The sequence below is a fragment of the Anas platyrhynchos genome, chromosome 2, assembly GCF_047663525.1.
Source record: "Anas platyrhynchos isolate ZD024472 breed Pekin duck chromosome 2, IASCAAS_PekinDuck_T2T, whole genome shotgun sequence".
Lineage (NCBI taxonomy): Eukaryota > Metazoa > Chordata > Aves > Anseriformes > Anatidae > Anas > Anas platyrhynchos.
Genome location: NC_092588.1, coordinates 20611518 through 20634377, shown reverse-complemented (window position 1 = coordinate 20634377; position 22860 = coordinate 20611518). Strand labels below are relative to the sequence as shown.

Genomic DNA, 22860 nt, shown 5'->3' with positions numbered 1-22860 from the left:
TAATTTTTTAGCTCTAAGACAAGCTACAGTAATATCATTAGTAAACCTTTTAACCTGTTGAAGCTATGCGAATTGATTAAACCAAGGAAGATTTAAAGCGATTACTGGAAACCATTCTGACACATGCAATTTTTATGCTCGAATCATTAAACTACGTATTGTGTGTGTGCTGCATAAAACATACACTACAAAGATTTTTTTACTTTTATTTTTTGTTTCATCATATTCGAGGAAATTGTAAAGTAACTATGTCTGAAACCTGCCTTGCTGTCTTTTGTATTGAGCGTGTTAATGATTCTGGAAGTGCACAAAGTACACATGGGTTTCCTTGAGGACGTCTGTGATAAGGGTGCACAAATGTATGCAGTAGCATGCAGTGTATTTGCCTCTGGATGTAGAGCACTACACATGGTTGGTTGACTAAACTCATCAATTTGAATTAATTTGATGGGTTTTATTCATTTTTCCTTTTAAATGCATGCTTTATTATTATTACTTTTATTATTATTTCTGCATTTTCTCTCTCCCTCTTTTTGTTTTACATATTGCTTTCATTTGTTTGTAGAAGAAAAGAAAGCAGATCCAGAGAATGGGGATACAGGTAGGGTGACTTATTCAAAACATTTTTGTATTTTTTTTGCCCTTAAATTCTTTGATTTACTATGTTTAAACAAATGTGTACTGTGGAGCTAGATCACAATATTTATGTATCTATTCTGAAATCACAAAAATACTAGGAAACAAAAACTGAGAAAGGGCTTTCCCAAATGTAATTCCTTCCCTTTCTTAAGGGAGTCAATTTAGAGGGACAAATGGGAGGAAAGAGACCAGGTTTAGCTAAAGAAAGCTCTCATACACCTTAAGACCTGTTTTCTTCTCCCAAATCCAGGCATGGAACATGCACGCTGCCTTTTCTCTCTGTTACAGGTTTCTGACCTCCAACATCTCAGTGTTTCTGTAGTTATTTTTCCTCCCTTTGCCTGAGCCATTGTTCTGCCCAGATCTCATATGTCTTTTGTCCATGCCTATCCAAAAGTAAATTTGTCCTAATACTTTAAGAGGAACTCCTCTCTGTTTCTGTACCCCGTATTTCCTTTCTACTCTGTGTCCCAGCAGCCCTGTTGTGCAGTACTTTACAACTCCTTCTCCAAGTTTACCACTATCACCTGCATCTATAATAGCTAGAAGAGTTTAATAATTCCCACTGGAGAAGGCAATGAAATGGATGAACACAACTCCCATCTCTTTTTATTTCACTTTTTTTCATAAACAGGTTTGTCTTAGGCTAAACTGGGTGTTAAGGCCATTTTTGTAGGCCTGTTTGCCGCTAGATGTGGACCATGGGCCATCAGCTGAAGAATCTTAGCCTACAGAAGAGTCAGTATTTGTCCTGAACATCCAAGATCAGCCTTTAAGTCCTGGCTGAACTAAACAATTGCTTATTTCCTTGTAAAAATGTGACTCTATATTGAAGTTGGGAAAAGTTAGGTATTAATCGTATCGCTGGCTACAGCCCCTTACAATTTTTGTCAGAAAAAAAAACACAAACAATTATGATGAAAATTTTAATGCTCAAGTAGATGACTCTTATCAAATTTCAAGATCAAACATTAAAATAATGATTTGCATTTGAAGTTGGGGTAGCCATTCTAGTGCTTGTGATGAGTCCTAGCAGCTCCAAGGACAGGTTGCAGGTTTGTTGCCATAGTTGGCCTTACTCTTGGCTGTGCTATGGCACAGTTGGCAACCTCTGGCATTTTGAGACTCTGTTTGCACTGTAACATTGCTGTTTTCCTGCAGCATACTGTATTCTAAAAATAGGGAGAATGGCCATTATTGAATTGGCAGCTAGTGTTTTGTTAGCCATGTAATTCCCCGTGCTGATGACAACCCCATGGAGCTGACTTCCAGGCCCTGTTGTGTGTTTACATTAGGAAGTTGTTTAAAATAAGCAAAACTCTGAGGTGTTCCCCTCAGTCTAATGATCCCAGTTGCGTTAGGTGAGCACGACCAGGCTTTGTTCTTCCATCAGTCTGTCTTTATTTTATGGTATTCTTGTGGCTGAAGTTTGCATGTCTCATTGTTTGTGTTGGAGGCACAGCTCTTGTCTAAAAACAAAATTTTGGAAGGAGGTTAAGGCAGAAAAAGTTTACTAATGAAATCACATCTGCCTGGCCAAAACTTGATTGCATGTCCTTTGAGACATGATGGCATGACATGAAAGACATGAAAGTATACCTTAACTAGCTTTAATCTTTCTAGTGCCAATCTCTGTGCAACCCTGAACGTTTGTTGTACTGAGCTCTAGCTAATGACCTGAATAACTCAAGGGCTCAGTCACCTGATGCTACCAGTGTAAAAGCTGATGCTTCTACATTTTTACTAATATTGATAACAAATATTTAGTAACAAGTTAGTTCTGGCTCGCCTACATGTACTTTCTATACAACTCTTGACTACAGAGAAATCCTTGGTGTAGGACTGATGTTGAGGCTTGGTTAACCAAGTCATGTTGGAGCTGAAGCTTCCTAATACACGGAATTATTGGACTCTGTTGGAAGCACTTTCTGCTTCTGCTAAATCCCCCCCACCCAAATTTTAGTTAAGAACAGATTTGCCAGCAGAACCAGAGATGGTCAATAGCCCTGCATTTGCACCATTTAGTGCAAATGTGACTTAGTGCACTTAGACCACGTGAACAAGACGTGGCCATGACACTCCCAACCTTTCCTGCTCCCATCCAGATCACGGCTGCATCTGGCATTAGTTACATGGAGATAAGCCTGCAGCAGGCATTAGTTTGTGCAGTCTTTCTGCATATCAGCTCCATGCACAGCAGAACCAAAAATGAGCTTGTGCATTATGAACTTCCCACTGCCCTCAGGATTTCCTCTTTTTTTGGCGTGTAACTGAATTCATCTGTTCTTTAAGGACATTTTCAAAAATATATAGTGGGTTAGATTTTCTTGTAACAAGTTTTTATTGGAATTGAGTGATTTTTTTTTTTTTTTCTAAGCTTTGCTGTGTTTGTTTTTTTTCTTGAGATGAAAATGAGCCACCAACTTCGCCTCTTGTGCCATGGAGGGCTCCATTTTCAACTGTATTTCAGTACTTGATTTTGCAGAACACATGCAATTGGATTTGTGGAAACCTACCTTTCAATTTGCCATAGATCACAGATACAGAAAAATGTTTCCACAAGTAATTGTGGAATTTTTAATGCATGATCAAGAGGTGTTATTTCTTCACTTCTTGTCATTTACTGAAGTTTGGCAGGATGTCTGTGGACAAAGAACAGACGTGATGATTTCATAAGAAAACTTCATAAGAAAAACTTCTGGTGAGAAATTATCTCCTTCATTATGTTACTGAAGAATGACAGGTGGATTTGTAAATCCGATTTCAGCAAAAGGCAATTTATTTCTTTAAGCAAAAGTTAAGAGTATTTTACTACAAAAATACTGATGTGTTATTTTTGTCATTGAAAAAAGAGGAAAGTATCACTTTCCACTTCAGAGTTTCTGTTTTAAAGAGAGAATATCTTTATAGTGCATTTAAAACCAGATCCTTAGAAAAACCACTGCAGCTTAAAGATAAATTGGCTGGTATTGCTGAGGTACTTTTAATAGTTGAGATAAAATGCAATAGGAAAAAGTAGCTATATTTTATTTTAGGAATTTTCACCAGCAACTGTCGTTTTCATTATGTCTCTCCCTATAAAACACCATTTATTCTTTTTCATTCATTTTTATTGATTCACATCTGTCTTGACGGTTTCTCTGAAGTCTCTTCATTCACTTTGACTGTAAGGAGTAAAGATGGAGAGTTGGAATAAGAAAATCAGAAGCCAGAAGATTTATAGATAACTGTAAAATTTAGTGTTCTCAAATTCCTTTTTCCTTTCACCCCATTCCTTCCATATTTTCCATGGTGTACTGCAGGATGTAGCTGACAGGCTTTTCTAGTAGTGTGTGCAACAGTCATTACTGTTCTACAGAAGGAAAACACAAAACTCAGAGGCCCTGCAAAGGCCCTATGAAAAGCCTCGCTTTACTATTAGATTGTGACATAGATCTAAGGTTTAGAATTTAAGTCAGATTTATATAATACACTGGAATCTAATATTCCAATCACAGCTCCATAAATACAGGTCCAGATTGTTCAGTGTTTATAATAGACAGAAGCTTCCTAACTTCTGGATGGATTCTGATAAACTAATCCTAGGCAACCTTTGTGCTAAAAATACAGGAAGTTTAAGAGAAATGCCAGTCAAAAGGAATGCTTATTAGCATTTAGTGGATAATGACTTATTTTTGACTTATACCATGTTAAAGTGGAAGAGAAGAAAGCCTCCATGTGTATAGTAGATAACTATATTTTGCTTCAAAATATTTTTTAATTCTGGGCTGTTCTCTTCCTCTCTTTTTTTTCCTGTTTCTATTTCTCACACTTTCCCTTAAGCTTTGACACTTAATTCCTTATTATTTTACATAGTAAATTGTGCTGTTACAGTACCAGTTGGCAGAAAACAGATGATGCCCGTGTTGTATAGTAAGCAGCCATCTCGACTGAGACTGATCATATATTTGGTCTAAGAAGAGTCAATCCTGAAATCATTCTTGAAATAGCATGTCATTAGAGTGTGATACAGTGATACCACTGGGTGGCTCTTTATCATATCTTTATACATCTTGAAAATACTTTGAGCAAAATAAATATATGCTTAAATGATAAATGGAAGCTTTGCCAGCCTGTGGTCATTACTTGATTAGTAATTTGGTACAAAAATGCTGGTATCACACCAAAATAAATGCAGAACCAGGATCCCCAACTAAAATAAACTGGTCAGCTTTGCATTTTATTTATTTATTTATTTATTTTAATGAAAGGCTTGGTTTCTGTTGAATTTTTTTTGTATTAAAACTCTGTTCTGTAGAAACATTATATTCCATTTGCATTCATTTCTTCCACGATATTGGAATTCATTGGGATTCATTTAAATTGTGCAGATAATTCAGTGTTTATTAAGACTGCTGAAATACTTACTCATCTACAATTTTCCTCCTCTTACCACTTTTGTTTTTGTGCAAAATTGTATCTCAGAAACTAAAATTGTATACACCATAATTTAAGTAAATTGGATTTTATCTCTTTCTGTTAAAAATGCGATGAGTGTAACTTTAAACTTGGAATTGAGGACAACTGTATTTATTTCCTTTTTTGTTTGTTTTTTTTTTCAACTTAACAGGTTCAATGGATGTAGAAGAGAGGAATCGCCAAATGAAAATGAGCAAGTACAAACAGGTAGCGGGATCAGATTCCAGGCTGGAACAAGATTATCATTCAAAGGCAAGGGAGTTTTGTTTTGAAAAACAAAAAAATATGTTAAAGTGAAATACCCAATAGCGCTTTTAGAAAACAATTGATGAGTAGCGGGTTGTTTCTTCAGTAAAAGTTTTTTGCGTATCTGTAATAAAATTATTGGAAAAGTGCAGCAAAAACCTTAATACAGACTGGTTTTGGCTACTAAAATTTAGGAAGGATAAGTTAATTAAAAGTGGCAGTGTAATTATCCGTTGGAATGAATAGCAGTGCCATGATTTAAAAGCTCAAAGAGAAGGTACAAAGAGGTTCACTGAGTGACACATGCAATGAGAGTTATTGCAATCTGTCCATGGCTTTCATATAGTTGAACACTGGTCTGTCTTGGTCTACCGAAAACCAAAGTTCATAATGCTACTTAATTTAATAGTGGCAGTTTAGCGCTTGGAAAGGTGCTGTATACATCAACACAGGCTTCTACATCAGAAGTGGCCAGATTTGCCAAAAATGTGAATTGTTACATAGTAGTATAGCCCCAAATATATTATCCAAAAATTCCTGCTATCTGGAACAGGGTCATGTCATATACAGTGTGTTAATTAAAATAATCAAGATATTTCCAATTTAAAGTCCTATTATACAAAAATAATTTAGTGTCCTCTAAAAGACTTCATTAATTGAGGCCAGATTATAAGGGAGAAACACGAGACTTCTGACCTATTAAAGCTGTTTGAGGAAGAGAAGTCTGTTTAAGACTTTTATTTCCAGGATGTAGTTCCTTTGCTTACAGGATTAGCAGTTATTGTAAACTGAGCTATTTAATGTTTGAAGGCCAAAAAAAAATCAAATTTATTAAGTAGTATTAGTTTTACACATCATGTAGACTAATATACTTGATGTAATTCCTTTTGAAAAAATGTGTTTAATTTTTGGGAAAATAGAAGGAGAACTTTTTCAAAGCCCTTGACAAAATGGAGAAAGCTATTACTGGAAATAGAATCGACAAAACAAACAAAAAAACATGAAAACGGCTTAAATATTTTAACTTTATATATGTGCTACATGGTTATTTGCATATTTTCCCTGTATACTTTTCACTGTAGAACACATAAGAATTTTTATGAACACGTAGAAGGGACTTGGTATACTGACATGTCTAGATGCTTGCTATGTGGTGACGTTTATGGCAAAATTATTTTCATGTGTCTATATTGTCTGCTTTGAAAGGTGTTACCTTTTACAGGCGAGCATAATACTGTGAGCAGGCCTTCTTGTGTTATGATTGTATGTACCATAAAAAATGAATTTATGTATTGTATGTATAACCAGATTTATTCTGCTAATTTTCCTGCTCCCTCAGTGCTTGCCTGAAATTTGAGTCAGAAGTAGGACTGGTATAGAGTGTAGAGAATAAATGTGCTCTCATATGAGGGAGCTGAATAGAATATAATTACCTAATGAAGCATTTTCTGCCCTTGTTTTTCCATTTCACCCACACCATATTATTGGTCCTCACAATACATCTTTATCTTTTAAATTAAAATTTTAATATTCGGTATTATTGGAATGTATTAAAGAGGAAAAAATTTAATGGAATTCTTTTATGAAAATGGTCGTTTATTTATTGCAAATATCAAACAAATTGTCTCCAGAAATAAACAGTTAATTTACTCTTCTGCCAAAGTGTAGTTTCAATATTTGAAAATGAGTTATTTATTCTATCTCTGAGCTCATGGAACTAGACACTGAATATTCACTTTAATCATAGAATGGTTTGGATTGGAAGGGACCCTAAAGATCATCTAATTCCAATGTTAATTGAAAAATGCATTCTTAAAAATTCTAGTTTTTAAGCTAAATTAGAACTATATCTCTCAATTGCCATATGAGAGATCTGCCTTCATTTTTTCGCTAACACTGCTTCAAATTCTTTAATTAAGTGATTATATCATCTAGAGACAGAAAACGAGTAAGTACAATTTATCTAACTGGTTTCTACAAAAATTCTTCTGGAATCATCAGCTGAAACACATATGTAAGAAGCTAAGTGAAATTTCATGTTCAATATACTAGGCAGTGACTTAGATTTTTTTTAAGACCGTCAGCTGGCACAGCAGGCAGTCAAGTGTGTCATGCCTGAGAAAAAATGTCATTATCTAAGCATTAAATGACATTCGGGACAGCAAGCAAATATAATTTTATATTTCTGTTGTATGTCTTTCTTTAAATGGAAATAAACAGTAACTGAGTGTTCCTCATAATTACTTTCAGAAAAAAACACCCTTCTTTGCTGAGAAAGCAAAAGATTTAACAGCAGAAGTGGGACAATATTAAAATAGTTATCCTCTAATATACCTCTCTGGTTTGGTTCTACCTCTGGAATTCAGTACTGGTAGCTTTTTACACTGATGTGATACATAATCATGCATTAAGAAGCCTGTGGGAAAAGTTTATTTTGACATGTGCATTCATAAAAACAGCTAAAATAAGAAACTGCCCTTCCTTTTTATGGCTATGTATGACTGATATAAACACAGATTGCATTTTTACTATTCATATACATGCCTCGTCATTTTTTCAAAACTGAGTATTTTGTCTTCCATAGTATTTTGGCAGGTCATACATACAGTGTGTAAGAGTTCTCTCCTTACATGCAGAAGTTGTGTTAGTATGGTTTCAGCACAGACATAAGGAAAACAAACAGCATATTTGATTTTCAGAGAAACGTATTTACAACTGAGGAGACATGAAAGGAAAAATAGTGGGGGTGTAAAGGATTAAGCAAAAGTATTCTTGGTGTTAGAACAACTAGTTATTTCTAAATATTGAATGCTAGTAGAATTGTATAGGAATAGATAGTGAAGTCTGAATATCAATGCTGGTAGCATTGAAAGCTGACATGCAGGAAAACCTGAGTTCTGGTTACACAAAAAGAAAGCACAGGAGTACAAGAGTATTCCACCAGGGAAAAAGAAAAATAGCCATTGGCCATACTGTGACTCTGCAACACTAGCTTGATGTATATAGTGTTCCTCAAGAATATTTCTAGGGCTGGTTTATTCTTTTGGATGAAAATTAAGCTTCCCAGTTCTTAAATGTTCAAGCAAGATGATGCACTGTGAAGAGAGAAGGCCAAGATCAGAGACCAGAGCTCAGAGAAGCTGAGTGAGTAGTGTGCTAGATTCTCTCTGGTCTTATTTGGTTGAGATGGTTTTTGAAGATGATTCCCAAATTCTCTCTTAAATCTCTGTTTCTTCTTGTATGGTGCTGCTGCCATTAGGTCTGTCAAGCAGATCAATAGGTGGTGTTGTGGTTGGTAAATCCTTCCTCTGGCTGACAAATGAAGGGAAAAGGGTGGAAGGAGTCCTACTGCTCCTTTCTCCTTGCTGCCACAGCTAGGACATGGCCAGTGGGTTGACTGGGGAGAGTGGGCAAAAAGAGAGAAAATACTTCCTAGACATGTTTGCAATCAGTGTGAACTCAGTGTAGCTCAAGAGAGAACTCCATCAGCTGAGGTCCTATTAGCCGCTCCAAAAGGGTCTGAGTGATTAAAAGTGTTGCATGCTAGACTCAATGAGGCGCCTTATATCGGAGTCAGAATAGGGAAAAATGGTTGTTTTATTTAGAACCACTTGTAAAACAGAGGCTGGTAACTAGATGACACATATAATCTCAAAGTATCGTGAGGTTCATTTTACTTGTTTTATTAGGAGGAAATAATATACTTACAATATGCCTACATATAATAATAATATGCCTACAAAAAGGCATAGAGAAATCCTTTTATATCATATTAGTGATATATTAATTAGGGATATAATATACTAGAGCAACAAAGTTGGGATAAAAGTGGTAAAAAACAAGATAAAATTGGAAATTTTAACAGAACTGTTGAAGAGATTACTTAGCCAAATGTAGAAAAGAATGCAACAAATAGAACAGTAATACAGAACACTGACGAGAAATTTCCAACTTCAGCTTTAATGATTCATATTGATGACAAGACTGAAATTTTCTACATCATCAGCTGTATGTAATGCCATAGTTCCTGCTCTCAACAATCAAAATTCAAGGTTTAGATTTGCCAGATACTGTACATCATACATGTATGAGCATAACTCTCTCTGTGTCTAGTGTAGCAAACTAGTAGTACTGGACAGAGTAGCACACTTCTTTTTGGTATTCTAAACCCTTAGCAAGACCAAGATAAATTAACCAATGGAAAAGAAGACTTCAGCATGTGTTCATTTGACTAGTGTAGATGCAGGTGGATGCCCTTGAAGCATGTAAGTGCTGAAAAGTAAGTAGTTTTGGCAGTGGTGCAGCTGCTCGTGGTATCCTTTGACCTGTGTTGATGGAAACATTTGTTATAATAGTGTTTTGGGGTTGTATTGTGAACAATTATGAATACACATCTTTGGTACTAGAGTTGTTTCTTGCAACTTCTCTTGTTAAGGAAGTAAATTTGACATATTCAAACATATTGAATAAAAATGGAGGCTAGGTTGGATATCCATATTCCATGAAAACAGCGTAGAAATGGAAAGCTGTTTCATATAGATTCCTTTTAAATGTACCGGTTTAATTTTTAAAATATTAGATACCTGGATAAAACTTGAAAAGATGAAACATAATTAGAATGGAGCTATGCTGAAAAATAATTAAGAAAGGAATAATTAATAATACCACACAGTTATTCTATGCAATTACTTTCTGTAAGATTACCGTAAAGCTACAAGCCTAGACAGTATAATTTGATAGATTTATGATGGAAATAGCTGTGTACAGTTTTATTGGGTCCCCTTGTCTTTCCTTTCCTCACCTCCACACCAAGCAGCTTTTTGCCCCAGGATGTAAACCAAAACCAAACACCAGCTAGCTAAGAAAGGATTTTCCATGTGAGAAGCCTGTTTAGTTATTGCCTGTCCCATGGCTCTTCCAATGGACTAGTCGGTAATTGTATTTTTGGACAGAACCCTATACAGCTAAACCAGCCATCTGGTCTGAAAGCACAGGTCCTGTTGACCAGCCATGCCCGTTTGTGATCTGTGAGGACTTCTACTACTAAATAGGAGAGATAATCTCTATGGCTCAAAGTGCTGATAGGATTTATACTTTCAGTCAAAATTTTATTATATTTTTAATATAAAAAGTTAACGGAATAAACTGCTGATGTTGCAGTCCTAGTTCCTGTAAATACAGGATTTAAAGTTTAATTACGCGACTTAAAAATGCAGCTAGGTGAAATAAAAATCCTAGATTTGAACTGCTTGCACATAGTAATGTGAAAAACATCTCTTATTTCACTCGTATTTTCATTGCAATCCTATATTTTGATGATGGGTTAAAAGTGATTTAGCAACTTTGAGTATAGATGTGGATGTAATTTTGAGTATTTTCTTCTTTGGTTAATGATATCCAGACTCTGAGAAACGATTTCTGTTTCATAGTGTTTCATAGCTGTCATGTTTCTTCTTAATTTAATTCAAGCTCTTGTTTAATTTGTTTTCATTTTGTTGCTTTTCTAATTTATTTTTGAATCTTGAATATCTGTGTTACCAGCAGAGATTTAGGGTAGTCTGAAAAGTTATGCGACGGTTAACACAAATATTGCATTCAGATACCATGATGAAGGCTGACAAAAATTGACTGATACTGACTTGCTGGATCTGTCTGCAGGTTCTTTGTATTGTCAGCCATTTTCTTAGTTTTTGTGTAATCTTATGTTGCTAATAGTATATCTAGAAAGCATTATAAAATGAACTTAACATATCCTGTAATGTTAGAATGAGTCTCAAAGAGAAAAAATGAGTCCTGAAAGTAAAAAAAAAAAATAAAATCATCAGTCCAATTTGGTCCTGCATATTCATTAGTTGCTGAAATTGATTGTAAAAACAAAGGGGGTTCAATAGCAGAAAATTTTTCTGATTTAAAAATCAAACCCAAAATGCTCAATGTAGCACAAATTCTTGGATTTTACTCTTATAGCAATAAGTTAAATGCTCTTTTGCAAAAAGCAAATATTTCCTGGGGGGAAAAGAAAAAAAATATCTAACATATATATATTTCAAAATGTGTATGAAAAAAAAATTCTATTAAGACCATATTCAATAGTGTAATTGTAGCCATCCCACTAATAATGGCATTTAAAAATCGTCTGGGTACTGTCCTGACCAATTTCTAATGAGACTAATCACTACAATTTATCTTAAATCCTTTTTTCCTTTTTATAATAGAAGACATTTTCTTCTCAGGACTGCTTTATATAGATCTGTGAATTGTTAAACTGTTAGTCTATTTTGTTTCAGAGTGTTTCATAGTAAACTTAAATTATTTCTGTTTACAGGTTTTTTTCCTCAGTTTAAGCCGTAAAGTTCCAGGATGCTATTGAACTGAGTAACAATTAATGTGTAAAATTATGTATGTGTGTCTTGAGTTCATTTTCTGTGGTGTACTAAAACTGATGCTGATAATAGATGAGAAGATTTAGAGAAAAAAACATTGGGAAATATGTACTAAATATCTGGGTGCCTTAGTGACATTCAAAAATGCAGAATATAGGAAGTTAATACAGTTGCTCTAATGGTCAGGGAGCCCAAGAAGTGAGGGTGATAGTCTGTAATAATATGCATCACACCAGACAGCCATTTGTGCTTCTTAATTCTGTGCCAGGCAGAACAGGCATGAAAAGGCTGTAATTCACATTTAGAAGAATACAAGAGTAGAGCCATCACTCCAGCTCAGCCAGACACATGTTTGCTGGATCAGTTTGCTAGGCTATTGACCTTGAAAAACCAAGGAGAACGCTGCATGCAGTAGGAATTGATAAGCCTGGAGTTCATAAAGCCTGCTTAAATGCGTAGGATTCAAACCGAGGAATCCTGCCGGAGGTGCTCCTGGGATGGCCACCTGCGAGCAGCTCCAGGTGGTTCAGTTGGGCATGCCTTAGGTCAAGGGTTCAACCAGAGTTTGCTCTTATAATTTGTAATTCTTCACTAAAAGTGTTTTGACTGTAATAACGAGGCATGTGAAGTGATTTTATTAGTGTGGATGGTTTATTTTGTCCAGTCTTTGTGACTGCTTCGTTGTATTAGATGGGTTGGTTTTGTTTAATAGCAGCCCCAGAGAAGTCAGGGGTAATTTTGCCAGTTTATCAACCATTGTCCAAACAACACATTTTGTGTTTGATGATTTTTTGCCATCTATTTTGCAAGAAAAAAGCTTTATGTCTCTATCAGATTTTGCCCAAGGCATTGCATTTTTTCATCCATTTTCTTGAGTATCTTAAATCCATCATTTCTCACAGTTTTACTAACTATAACTGTGACTTCAAACATCCCCAGTGCAAGTAGTATAAGCAAAGAACTTTGATGGATATTTAACACAGCTCTGTTTTTCCATCAAAGCTCAATAATTGAGCTAATCAAAGTTAGATTAGCACCTTGGAGGCTGAGTGTAGGGATATATTTTGTTTGTAAAGCTTTAATGCCTTCAGCAACATTTTTGGTGAAAAGGTTACTAAACCATGAAATTATCTCTGCAACCATTCTAACCTATGTTATTTCTGACTTTTATTTGGAAGTAGAGTCTTGCTTACGGGAGTTAATATTGGTTTAGTGTTAGGCAACAGAATAATTTCTTTAGTAATAAATAAGAAAGAATATTATCCTGCTCCTACGGATTGAAGTCATTAGTTTACCAGTGATTTCACTGACAGTCTGGAATCAGTGAATAATAACAAGGAATAAAAATAAATAAATAAATAAATAATAATAAAAAAAAAAAAAACAGTTCTGAAAATTCAAGCCCTGATTCTGAACAGGGTAATGATGTACCCAAAATGTGTTCATTTTTGCAATACAAACTGTAAAATAGTTAAATTGTTGCAGTAAACTTATTTTACTAGTAGTGCTCATGAAATTTAAAATAACATTACATAAACTTAAATTAAAGTCTGCATAAACAGAACTTTCTCTTTTCCCCCAGAAGAACATCTTGTCCTAAATCTTTGCCTTGAATATATACATTTTCATCTAATAACCTTAAGTATCATAGCTGAAAAGAAGTTTGGAATTTGTTTTTCTTCCAGAGTCAGTTTATGTTGAGAAAAACAATCATCTGTCATACAGCCAAACACAATTTTGTCATGCAGTTCAACTTCTGTTATAACAGCAAGAATTATCTGGTGTATCTTTTGCCTTCAAACTATGTCACATCTTTAAAAGAATTTATATTAGTTTCCTTACATACGGTATCTGAGATCCATTAAATTTTGCACAACCAGGATGCATCACTCTGTTTCTTTTCTCTCTAGAGTGACAGATAACGTCAGATGAAAAACAAGTCTGATGATTTGCGTACTTCTGCAGTTTAATCTGAAGCAAGTAGCTAATTATTAGTATCTGCATGTTACTTACTTTGAATATGATTTTCTAAAAACAACATTGAAAACACTGACAGTTTTCTGAATCCAAGAGAAGATAACGTCAATTCATTGCTGATAAACAGGTTGACTTTTAGTTTCAAGAATTGCAAAGAAGTAGCTTGGGTGTTTTTTAGGAGGCATTGTTAGAAATGTTATCTTGCCTACTTCTAAACTGGTTTCCAGACACATAAATTTAGAAATGCTATGCTAATGCTATGCCAAGGAAACATCTGTAAAATTAAAACTTTCAAGGTTCTTTAAATTCTTAGACATTAAACATCAGAAATGTTCACAGAAGTTCTTGACCCTAAGAATAGTTCCAATATAGGTAACTGTCTCGTGAAATTACCTAAATTCGTTGCACAGTTTCATTTGATTTTTTTTCTTTGTTTTCCTGAAATGTTACATATGAATATCTTGCTGTTAAAGTGTTTTATGTGGTGAAGTTGAAGTTGTAATTAAGGGTAATTGGCATTAAGTATTTTCTATAAAAGTGAATTCAAATTGGCCTTATAAGCAAAGAGCAAAAGGATTATAAAATTTGTGAACTGATATGAAAGACGTGATACTTTTTTTAAAAATTAATTTATTCATTTATTTTTTTCTCTCTCTTTGAGAAATGAAGGATAATGACAAAGAGAAAAAGAGAGTTCATTTTTTCCATTTCCCAGGAGCAGACTGCATGCTTAAGATCTCCCTGCAGCTTTTATTCCCTGGTTTCCCAAAATGACAGGAGTAAAGATGCTGAGGAAATCCATTTTAGGGAAAAGTAATGTTTTCTAAGCAGATTTCTAAGCACCTATGGAGTAATAAGGAGATGGTGCTATCTACATCTTGCAGATTTGTTTCCCCTTTAGGTAAACACAAATCAGCAGAAAATATGTACACAAATTATTAGCTAAGCTTATGTATTTATTATTGGACTTGAATTTTTCAAAGCGTATTCTGAGAATCAGTGAAAACAAAAGATAAAGAAAAATGTTATGGGACTTTCCCTCAAATCATACTTGATTTTGAAGGCTACCCTCTTTGATTTCTGTGGATTTAACAACTTATAAAGACAAGTCGTACAAAGATGTATTTATATCCTGTTCTTGAGCAATTTTGTAACTCATGATCCTCAGGCACTTCTGCTTACAGGAATAAGCACTCACCAGATGGCCCATGTGTCAATCCAGATGTTTCCTTCGGCATGAATTCCTTTAGTGGTGCTGTGTCCCAGGACAGATTTCGTGAAAGTCATATTTAAATATTACATAGAGAAGGTACTATTAAGGGAGCAACTTCATACTCTTTCTCAAACAACGAGATTTGTTGAAATACGTAGCAGGCTTTTGGGTTAAAATAAACAAAGGTGGTTGCTTTTCCGTATTTTTGTTGTTATGAGAGGCACAAGGACAAAAAAAAAACCACCACCAAATAATGGAAATGTAGTTTTTAATCCAGGCTAAGTGACAACTCTTTAAAATGCATGTTGTTTAACTTCATAGCTTGATCTTACACAGTAAAATCTTGGAGAAGCCCAAGTTAGGTAGAACACTCGGAGATCTGAGCTTTTCTTAAACAAAACAGAAATCCTGCCCTGTTACCATCCTTAAAAATTGAACCGCTGTCTGGATGGCAGGACTGTATGAACTGGAAGAGATTTTGAGTGCAGTGATAACAAAAACGACAGATGAACCACTTGAGGAACAGAAGCAAATACAGGAAGGACACTTTGATTCTGTTTATCTCATGAAAGTAGGATTCACTGGAGTTAGAAGACCAGAAAGGACCAGAAACATAATTAGGAGTCATCTCTAAAATTAAGCCCACTGAACAAGTGAGTTACCTGTAGCTAGGCTTGCCAGTTTGTCCTAACAAATGTGCTGGAGTTCAGCAGGAGATAAAAAGTGTAGGAAATATTGTTAGATGGAATTGGACAGTAGATTGTGAAGCCATGGATGAGCCTAGGAATCATCAAACCTTGTAACAAGGTGAAGTCCATCCTCAGGACACATGAGATTTTCTACTGATTCCCATTTATATGGGAATATAAATATAAGTACAGCTGTTTCACCCTAACTGTATGCTATACCTGGATCTCTCTTCTGTTTCATTTAACAGCTAGGACCATGAAAAATATCATCTTACTTTAATATTCAGACAAGGAAAACTCTTCTTAAATCTCAGTTACTTTTCTTCATAGATCATAGAAATCAGTTGTCTTACTTTTTAAAGTAGATATCTAGTTATAGAGTACATCAGGGATGCTACCCAAGGATGCAGACCAGTGGTGGTGAATGCTTGTCATTATGACTTGTTATATCATTGAGTCCTGTTCCAATAATTTGATGATTTGGAGTTGAAACACTCTCTGAATTGTACTGTTAAGGTAGCTTTTGATGAGATATTATGAGATACCTGCTTGGCCATTATAAACCTTAGATTGTCACTGCAGTCTTGGATTGCCATTTGAGTTTTTACAGTTGATGCGTTGAATTGTTGCTGTGTTGTTTTACTTACCTTTTATTTTACTTTAAACACTTTTTTTTTTTTTTACATGTTGTATTTTTCATTGGTGAGATGGGATTTTGAGCAGTGTCTTTCTAATAATGTGGTAACTTCGTATATCACAGCAGAAAGTTGACAGTGCCTTCTCCTTTCAAAATTAATAAAATTTGGTCCTGACTTAATGTAAGATTAATGTAAGAACAGTTAGTTCCCTAGACTGGATGAAGCTATCTTTGTGAATGAACTCTGCATCAATAACATCTTGATTTTGGAGCAGATATCAGTGCAGTTGAAACTAGAGGTTGTCTTGATCTTCCTAACATCAGATTGTATGAAGTAGAACAGAAGAGCAAGAGACCGCTTAATTGTTTGAAACTGACTGCAGCAACAAATCTTTTGTAGACAGAAAAACTTGTGGGTAAGTTAATTCTTAAGCTCCTTTAGGGACCCAAATACTTCTTAAGAGCTGTCTTACTGCTTTTTACTGTACTGAATATTTGCAGGTCCTGTAAGTTCCCCTCAGTGTAATCCCAGAACATTTGCTATTGTTCTGCTTTATTTATTTTATATTGTACACTTAAGGAATTCTTTAAAAAATACACCATAAATCAGAATACATGAAGCAGACAAATTTTTTTGTCTTTTGTTTTTGTTTGCCTCCAGATTACCCCTCTCTTGATTTTCAGTTCTCTTTAGACAGTGGCCTAGACAGTAGTAGACTAGTGGCTTCTGTGTTACTGCTGCCCTTGCAGTTTCTTCTTCAGCCCCAGGGTCATCTTGACCCCTACAATGACAGAAAAATTTGGGTTGGAGGGGACATGAGGAGCATGTCCAGCCCCTGTCTCAAGACAGTCAAAGGAGAACAGTCCAGGTTGCTCAGGTCTTTTTTCAGACAGGTCTTGTAAACGTTCAAGGATGAAGACTGCACTACCTTTCTGTTCAACCTGATCCACTGCTTCATTGTCACAACAGTAAAACTGTCTGTCTTTGTATCAATCGACACCACAGTGAATAGCTTGGCTTTGTCTTTCTGACATCCTCCCTATATGTCCTGTCAGGCTGCTGCTAGGATCTCCCAAATCTGCCCTCCTGCAGGCAGAACAAGCCCAGCTCACCACCCCAGGCTCTCCTCACTGGGTAAAAGCTCCAGCCCCAGCCATCTCATGGCCCTCTGCTAAACTCGCTCCAGCGGACGATTATGGAACCCTTAAGGTCGGAGAATGCCTTTCAGGATCATCAAGTCCAACCATCAACCTGACCTACCATGTCCCATCACTAAGCCATGCCCCTTAGTCTCATGTCCACATGGCTCTTAAATACCTCCAGGGGTGGAGACTCCCCCACTTCCCTGAGCAGCCTGTTCAAATTCTTGATCACCTTTTCCATACAGAAATTCTTCCTAATGTGCACTCTAAACCTTCCCTTGCACAACCTGATACTGTTATTGATGTCTTTCTTATAAACGGCCTCCCAATAATGAATGCAGTATCCTAAATGTAGTCTAATGTGTACTGAGTATACGGTAATCGCCTTGATCTACTGATTATGCATTGGTTATGCTCCAGTTAATACAGCCCAGGCTACCTTTCTTTGCTGTTATGGCCTGCTGCTGGCTTGCTTTGGATGTTTTTCATTGCTCAGTTTTCATTTACTGATTTGGCAGTAGGATGTGGTTTGCAACATGGCTTAGCCCCTGTAGTGAAATCAACTTACCGAGATTTTTAGGTTTCTAGGGTTTAGGACCTCCTTATTAAGAGTGTATACATGATCATCAGTTAGTGAAATAAGCAAATGGATGGTACCAAACCACTGAGGAAAATTTTGAGGTACTACTTTTCCATGTTAGATAGAAATATAGACGTTCTTTTTTTATCATTGCATTTCAGTTAGTGGCCTAACTTCATTGAAAGGAAGTTAGGATGGTTTAGGAGGTGAGATTTGTAAATCTGGTTACAGCCAGATCTATTTATTAAAGGTAGAAGTAGACTGAAATGTTCTGAATAATGGGGAAACGAAGTTGGATGAGGAATGAGGCCCAGGGAACTGTAGCTCAGTGCCTCCCCAGGGAGCCTCAGTACGTCCACCTAGGCCTGCTGGTTCAGGCACCGTTCTGCTCACGAGTAGCGACACCACGTGTAGCTCTCTCTCTTTCATGCTACATCAAGACAACAACGCCAAGAGAGGCACAGCACGGCCAGGGGACCACAGGGTGCCCAACGCAAAGCAAGAAATGGCTGAAGGGGAGGCAGGGTGGGAACAGGGCCAGAAATGAAGCAGCATTCAAGAACTGGCAATGGAAAGAAGGCAGGAAGGACAGGACCCAGAGCTGAAAGGCAGAAGTTGGGATCGGCAGCCAGGCAGGGGTCAGAGCTAGAGCTGGTTGCAGCTCCACATTGAGAAGGCCGGGGCCACCGCTGCACTTACCATGTGCCGAATGCTGGGGCAGTGCAGGAACTGAGCTCCCTGGTCAGTCTTTTAGCCTCCCAAGGGACTGAGGGCTGCCGTGTGCAGCTGCTGGCTCCAGGAGGGCTGGCGGAGGCTAACAGGGATAGCTGTGCTGTGCTCTGCCTTGGTGGAGCCTGGCGGACTGACAGATGGAAGCACTGATTACTGGGGTGGCCAAGGATGAACTAATTACACACGAGGGCAGCTTCAGCACAGCCTTCATCTCAGGTTTGTGCGTATGCGAGATACAGATAAACTTACATTCTCACTGCATGTTAATTTGTAAATTTTGTGAAAATGATTTTAGAGCCTCTTACATAAATGTAATGTTACATTTATAAGTGTTCAGTTTTGTTTCTAATGGAATACTTCATTAAGCAGCCATCAGCAAAGGACGCTAAAACAATGTAACAACATTCCTTCAAATGAAGGATGGCAACTAACATTTGCAGTGCCTTTTGGAGCTACAAACTTGAACCAGAAGCTCCAGTTAGAATTACAGAACATTGCATACAATTGCTGTGCTCTGGCTGCTCCATAGCTTTTGTCAGCAAGGCAAGGGACTATTGAAACAGTCCAGAGCGGTTCTTTAGTCTGTTGTGGTAGCACAATGGGCAATTGTCTGAGACAGCTTCCCAACATTTTGATCAGTAGAAACATTGACCAGATTTATATGTCCCTATGTAAATGCTAGCAAATAAAAACTGATGAGTAGATTAAAAAATAAATAAATTATAGAATAGAAAGATGGTTGGAAATCTTTGAGAATTTCAATTGCCTGGAAACTGCATAACTGTATAGTCTTAAATGGAAGACTGGTAACAATAGATTAAAGTAACATGAAACAATTACAAACTCCCTTTGACTTAGAAGTTCCAAAATGTTTTCTTTCGAGTACGAGAGCAGTTGTAGCTTCGTGTGGCCGGTTAGTCACATACTGGCAGTTCACAGAGAGGTCGGAAGGCTTACAGAGGTGGTTGTGCTGGGAAAAAGAGCAGGTATTTGTTTTTCAGCTGTAATAATCTTGAATTCATCTCTTCAGGACAATAATCTATTGCAGTTGCAAAGTATTGGCACAAGCACCAAACTTTCACTTTGTTATTTGTTCCAACCAATGATTTTATTACTGCAGAGGGAAAGGTTTTAAGGAACTTTAAAACTTGTTTGGTAGAATTTGTTACCACGACATTTATCCTTTTCTTCAATGCAGCAAAATAGGACAAAATCATCTTAGTTTTAAAAACACCAAAGTGACTTTACATCAAGCCCTCTGCTTGCAGAGAGCCTGGGACACCTAGAAGAGGCTGGGAACTTTTTCTGTGTTACACATCAAAGTCTGGAATCCTGGCTATATTATATGAGAATCAATTGGGTTGAAAATGAAAATTTCACCTTATTGAAATAAGAGACATATATTTCCAGCATGGGAAAAGTCAGGAGATAGGTTTCCTACAGCAATGGCTGTTAAAAAAATAAAAATAAAGAAGAGGTATTTAATTAGCCTTCACAGTAGCCAGGTATGCTTCACCGTAGGCCAGCCCATATGGTCCGAATCAGGGGAGCGCATGTTTTGCTGTCCCCATGCTCATATTTTCTTCTGAGGGAACCAGAGGCACGGAGGGGGGTTGTTGGATCTGTTGACCCAAACTCAGGTCCTGCTGCAGCCAGTAGCCAGCTGTGGGGACGGCAGTGACCCTGCAGGGTGCTGCAGCACAGGGTGTAGGGACAGCAGGGGGGCGGGATGCAAAATGGTGGCACTGTTTCAGATGCAGTGGGTGGATGGCACTTGGTTAATGATGAATGGCCTTTCCAGCCTAACACTTGATCTTGTACAGTTGGTGACATATAGCAAAAAAAAATAAAATTAAAAAAAAAAAAATTGAGACTTGGGAATAAAAACAAGGAACTATATGAAATGCATGAAGATGTAAAGCCTTTGGGCAACTTTGGCCACACAAAAACTGAAGAAAGAATTGTGCAAAGTTGTGCAAAAAGAGTTGTATTTTACAGTCAGTATACGCAACATGAAACTTGATACTTTATAAAAAACAATATTCACACAACATAAATGCCATTTTGCTTTTGAGGCAGAGAGCAAAGTAGCACTTTGGAAACTGCCTTATATTGAGTTGCAATTTCAGAAACAAATATAAAACTAAAATACCAGCATGGCTTCTGTCAGACAAGCAACGTGTTTCCTTTTGTCTTCTGTGCTGCACTTTCTGAAACACTAATATGCAACGCATTGAAATTATAATCTGCTTCCTGGACAAAATTAAGTTAGATATAAGGTCAAAAGTAGGCTGTGGGGGATAGGCACCAGCAGGATAAAGAGCAATTTGGAACCGAGTTTATGGATGAATTGGAGATATCTGGTCTTTTAATGAGGTATCCAACAAGACAGACAATTCAGTTTCACTCTGTAGATGTTACTTTGGTAGGCAGTTAACAGATGTGTGACTGTAACTAAGACAATGTGTAAATGTTTAGTAGGGCTTTTAAATATAAATACTTAAAATATTAATTCATGCATATTTAATGAAAAGAATACATTCCAAATTTTAAAACTAAAGCATCCTGAAATGGTAAGGGCCTAATGTTATTTCTGTGCCCTCTGACCCAATCTAAAATATTTGGTGGGAAGTACATACAACAGGGAAAAGAGAAGCAAGGCAATGACCTGATAATTGTGTTTCCCCTTACATTTCCAGAATTACGTGCTTTCAGCTTACTTTTGTTACCGTAGCGATTCTTCAATGTATATCACTACGTTATTACTGCTGTGCTAGCATTTTAAAAAATAAAAATACAATAGGTTTGTTTTATTTGTCAAGATGTTTGATTTGTTGTATCCAATATGTTTCTACCAACTATGTGTTTTTAAGAATTGAGGTTCTGCAGGTGAGGAAATGAAGCAGCCAAAATCAAACCCGCGGGTTTTTGAGCCTGTTAGGGTGCAGCAGCATGACTCTTCAGATTGACATCGTGCAGTTTGGGTACCATTTGAAGCTCCGTGTCACTTACACATATTTAATTTGGAAGGGCTCATTTCCACTGCCTGCCTGGCAAGCTCAGTGTGGGATCTGCAGGCCGAGCTCTGTCTCTCTGTGAACCACCGCAAGTAATTATCTATCCCCTAATTGGAATGTAATTAATGATTCCATGAATGATTTATGCCCGACACTACAGTCTATCCTGTTTCCCCAAAGAGTAGCCACATGAGGACTGTAGTGCCAGCGGCGTGTCTGGCCACCATGAGGGCAAACACGCCACGTGTCAGCTCTGGTGGGAACCAGCAGTGGCTCCAGCAAGTACGACTGCTCAGGAGCCAGGACAAGTGCTGAAGGCCTTAAGGCAGCTCTGTGGTGCCTTTTCCATAGAGCCTGGTGGTAGCGCAGGCTGGACTTGCCAGTCTTGGTAGTTTCAGGCTAAATCAACGCAAACCTTTCAGCACAACTACACTCATACCTCTGCCTTCTCCTAGGGAGAGTTATGGGAATGGGGCATGCAGGACTCAGTAAAAACCGTCAATAAATATTGCACCGTTTAGAGGTTGTGACCACAGAGATCCCCTGGGAGTTTGTGGCTGGCTAAGTGCACTCCCACACTTAAAGGCTGGGGGTGCACACTTAAAGGAGGGGGTGAATAAACACAAATACTGGAAATCAGTATAGATCAGGAAGCCAGCTGCAACATTTACATCCACTTTAGGTAAATGTGTAGCCCAGGTTGCCCTTGGTCACTGTCTTGGTGTACAGTGTAACCTGCTTGGGCATTTTCTCTTGTCTTTATTTTATTTCCTGTCTTAAAAGTTACAAGATAACTCATGATTTCTAAGTGTAATATCCACGTATGGTAAATAGGCACTCAAATGCTGTACTGAAACACTACTAACACACTGTGCATTCTTTCAGGATACTTCCCAGTGTTGCTTATTCGTAGCAAGAGAGCAGAAGCAAACGGGCTGTGTACTTCATGAAGGGCATTTATTTTAAAACTGTAAAAAAGGGCTTGGGTCCAGTGTTGCTACCCCTGAGAGTTCCACAAGCCTCTCTGCAGATAGGATTTAAAGAAATCAATGAGAGAAAACAATCTCTGCAGTTCTTTACATCTTCCATGCTGTCTTCTTTTGAAGTCAGCCGAACAATTACCTGCTGGTCATTGACATTCTGTCC

General features: G+C 37.0%; 1 protein-coding gene across 25 annotated transcripts in view; it reads left to right on the top strand.

The window, feature by feature from the left end:
* RIMS2 (regulating synaptic membrane exocytosis 2) overlaps nt 1-22860 on the top strand; it is a 450137-nt gene that overhangs the window by 354820 nt on the left and 72457 nt on the right. For 13 of the 25 annotated variants that reach the window (XM_072034391.1, XM_072034390.1, XM_072034411.1 and 10 more), the window contains one exon: nt 5249-5349. The exons of 11 other annotated variants lie outside the window; for them this stretch is intronic. In XM_072034391.1, the coding sequence (XP_071890492.1) occupies nt 5249-5349 (101 nt within the window). Of the gene's footprint in view, nt 1-565; nt 602-5248; nt 5350-22860 lie in introns of all 25 variants that reach the window. One more of the 25 variants, XM_072034389.1, reaches the window with a different exon arrangement.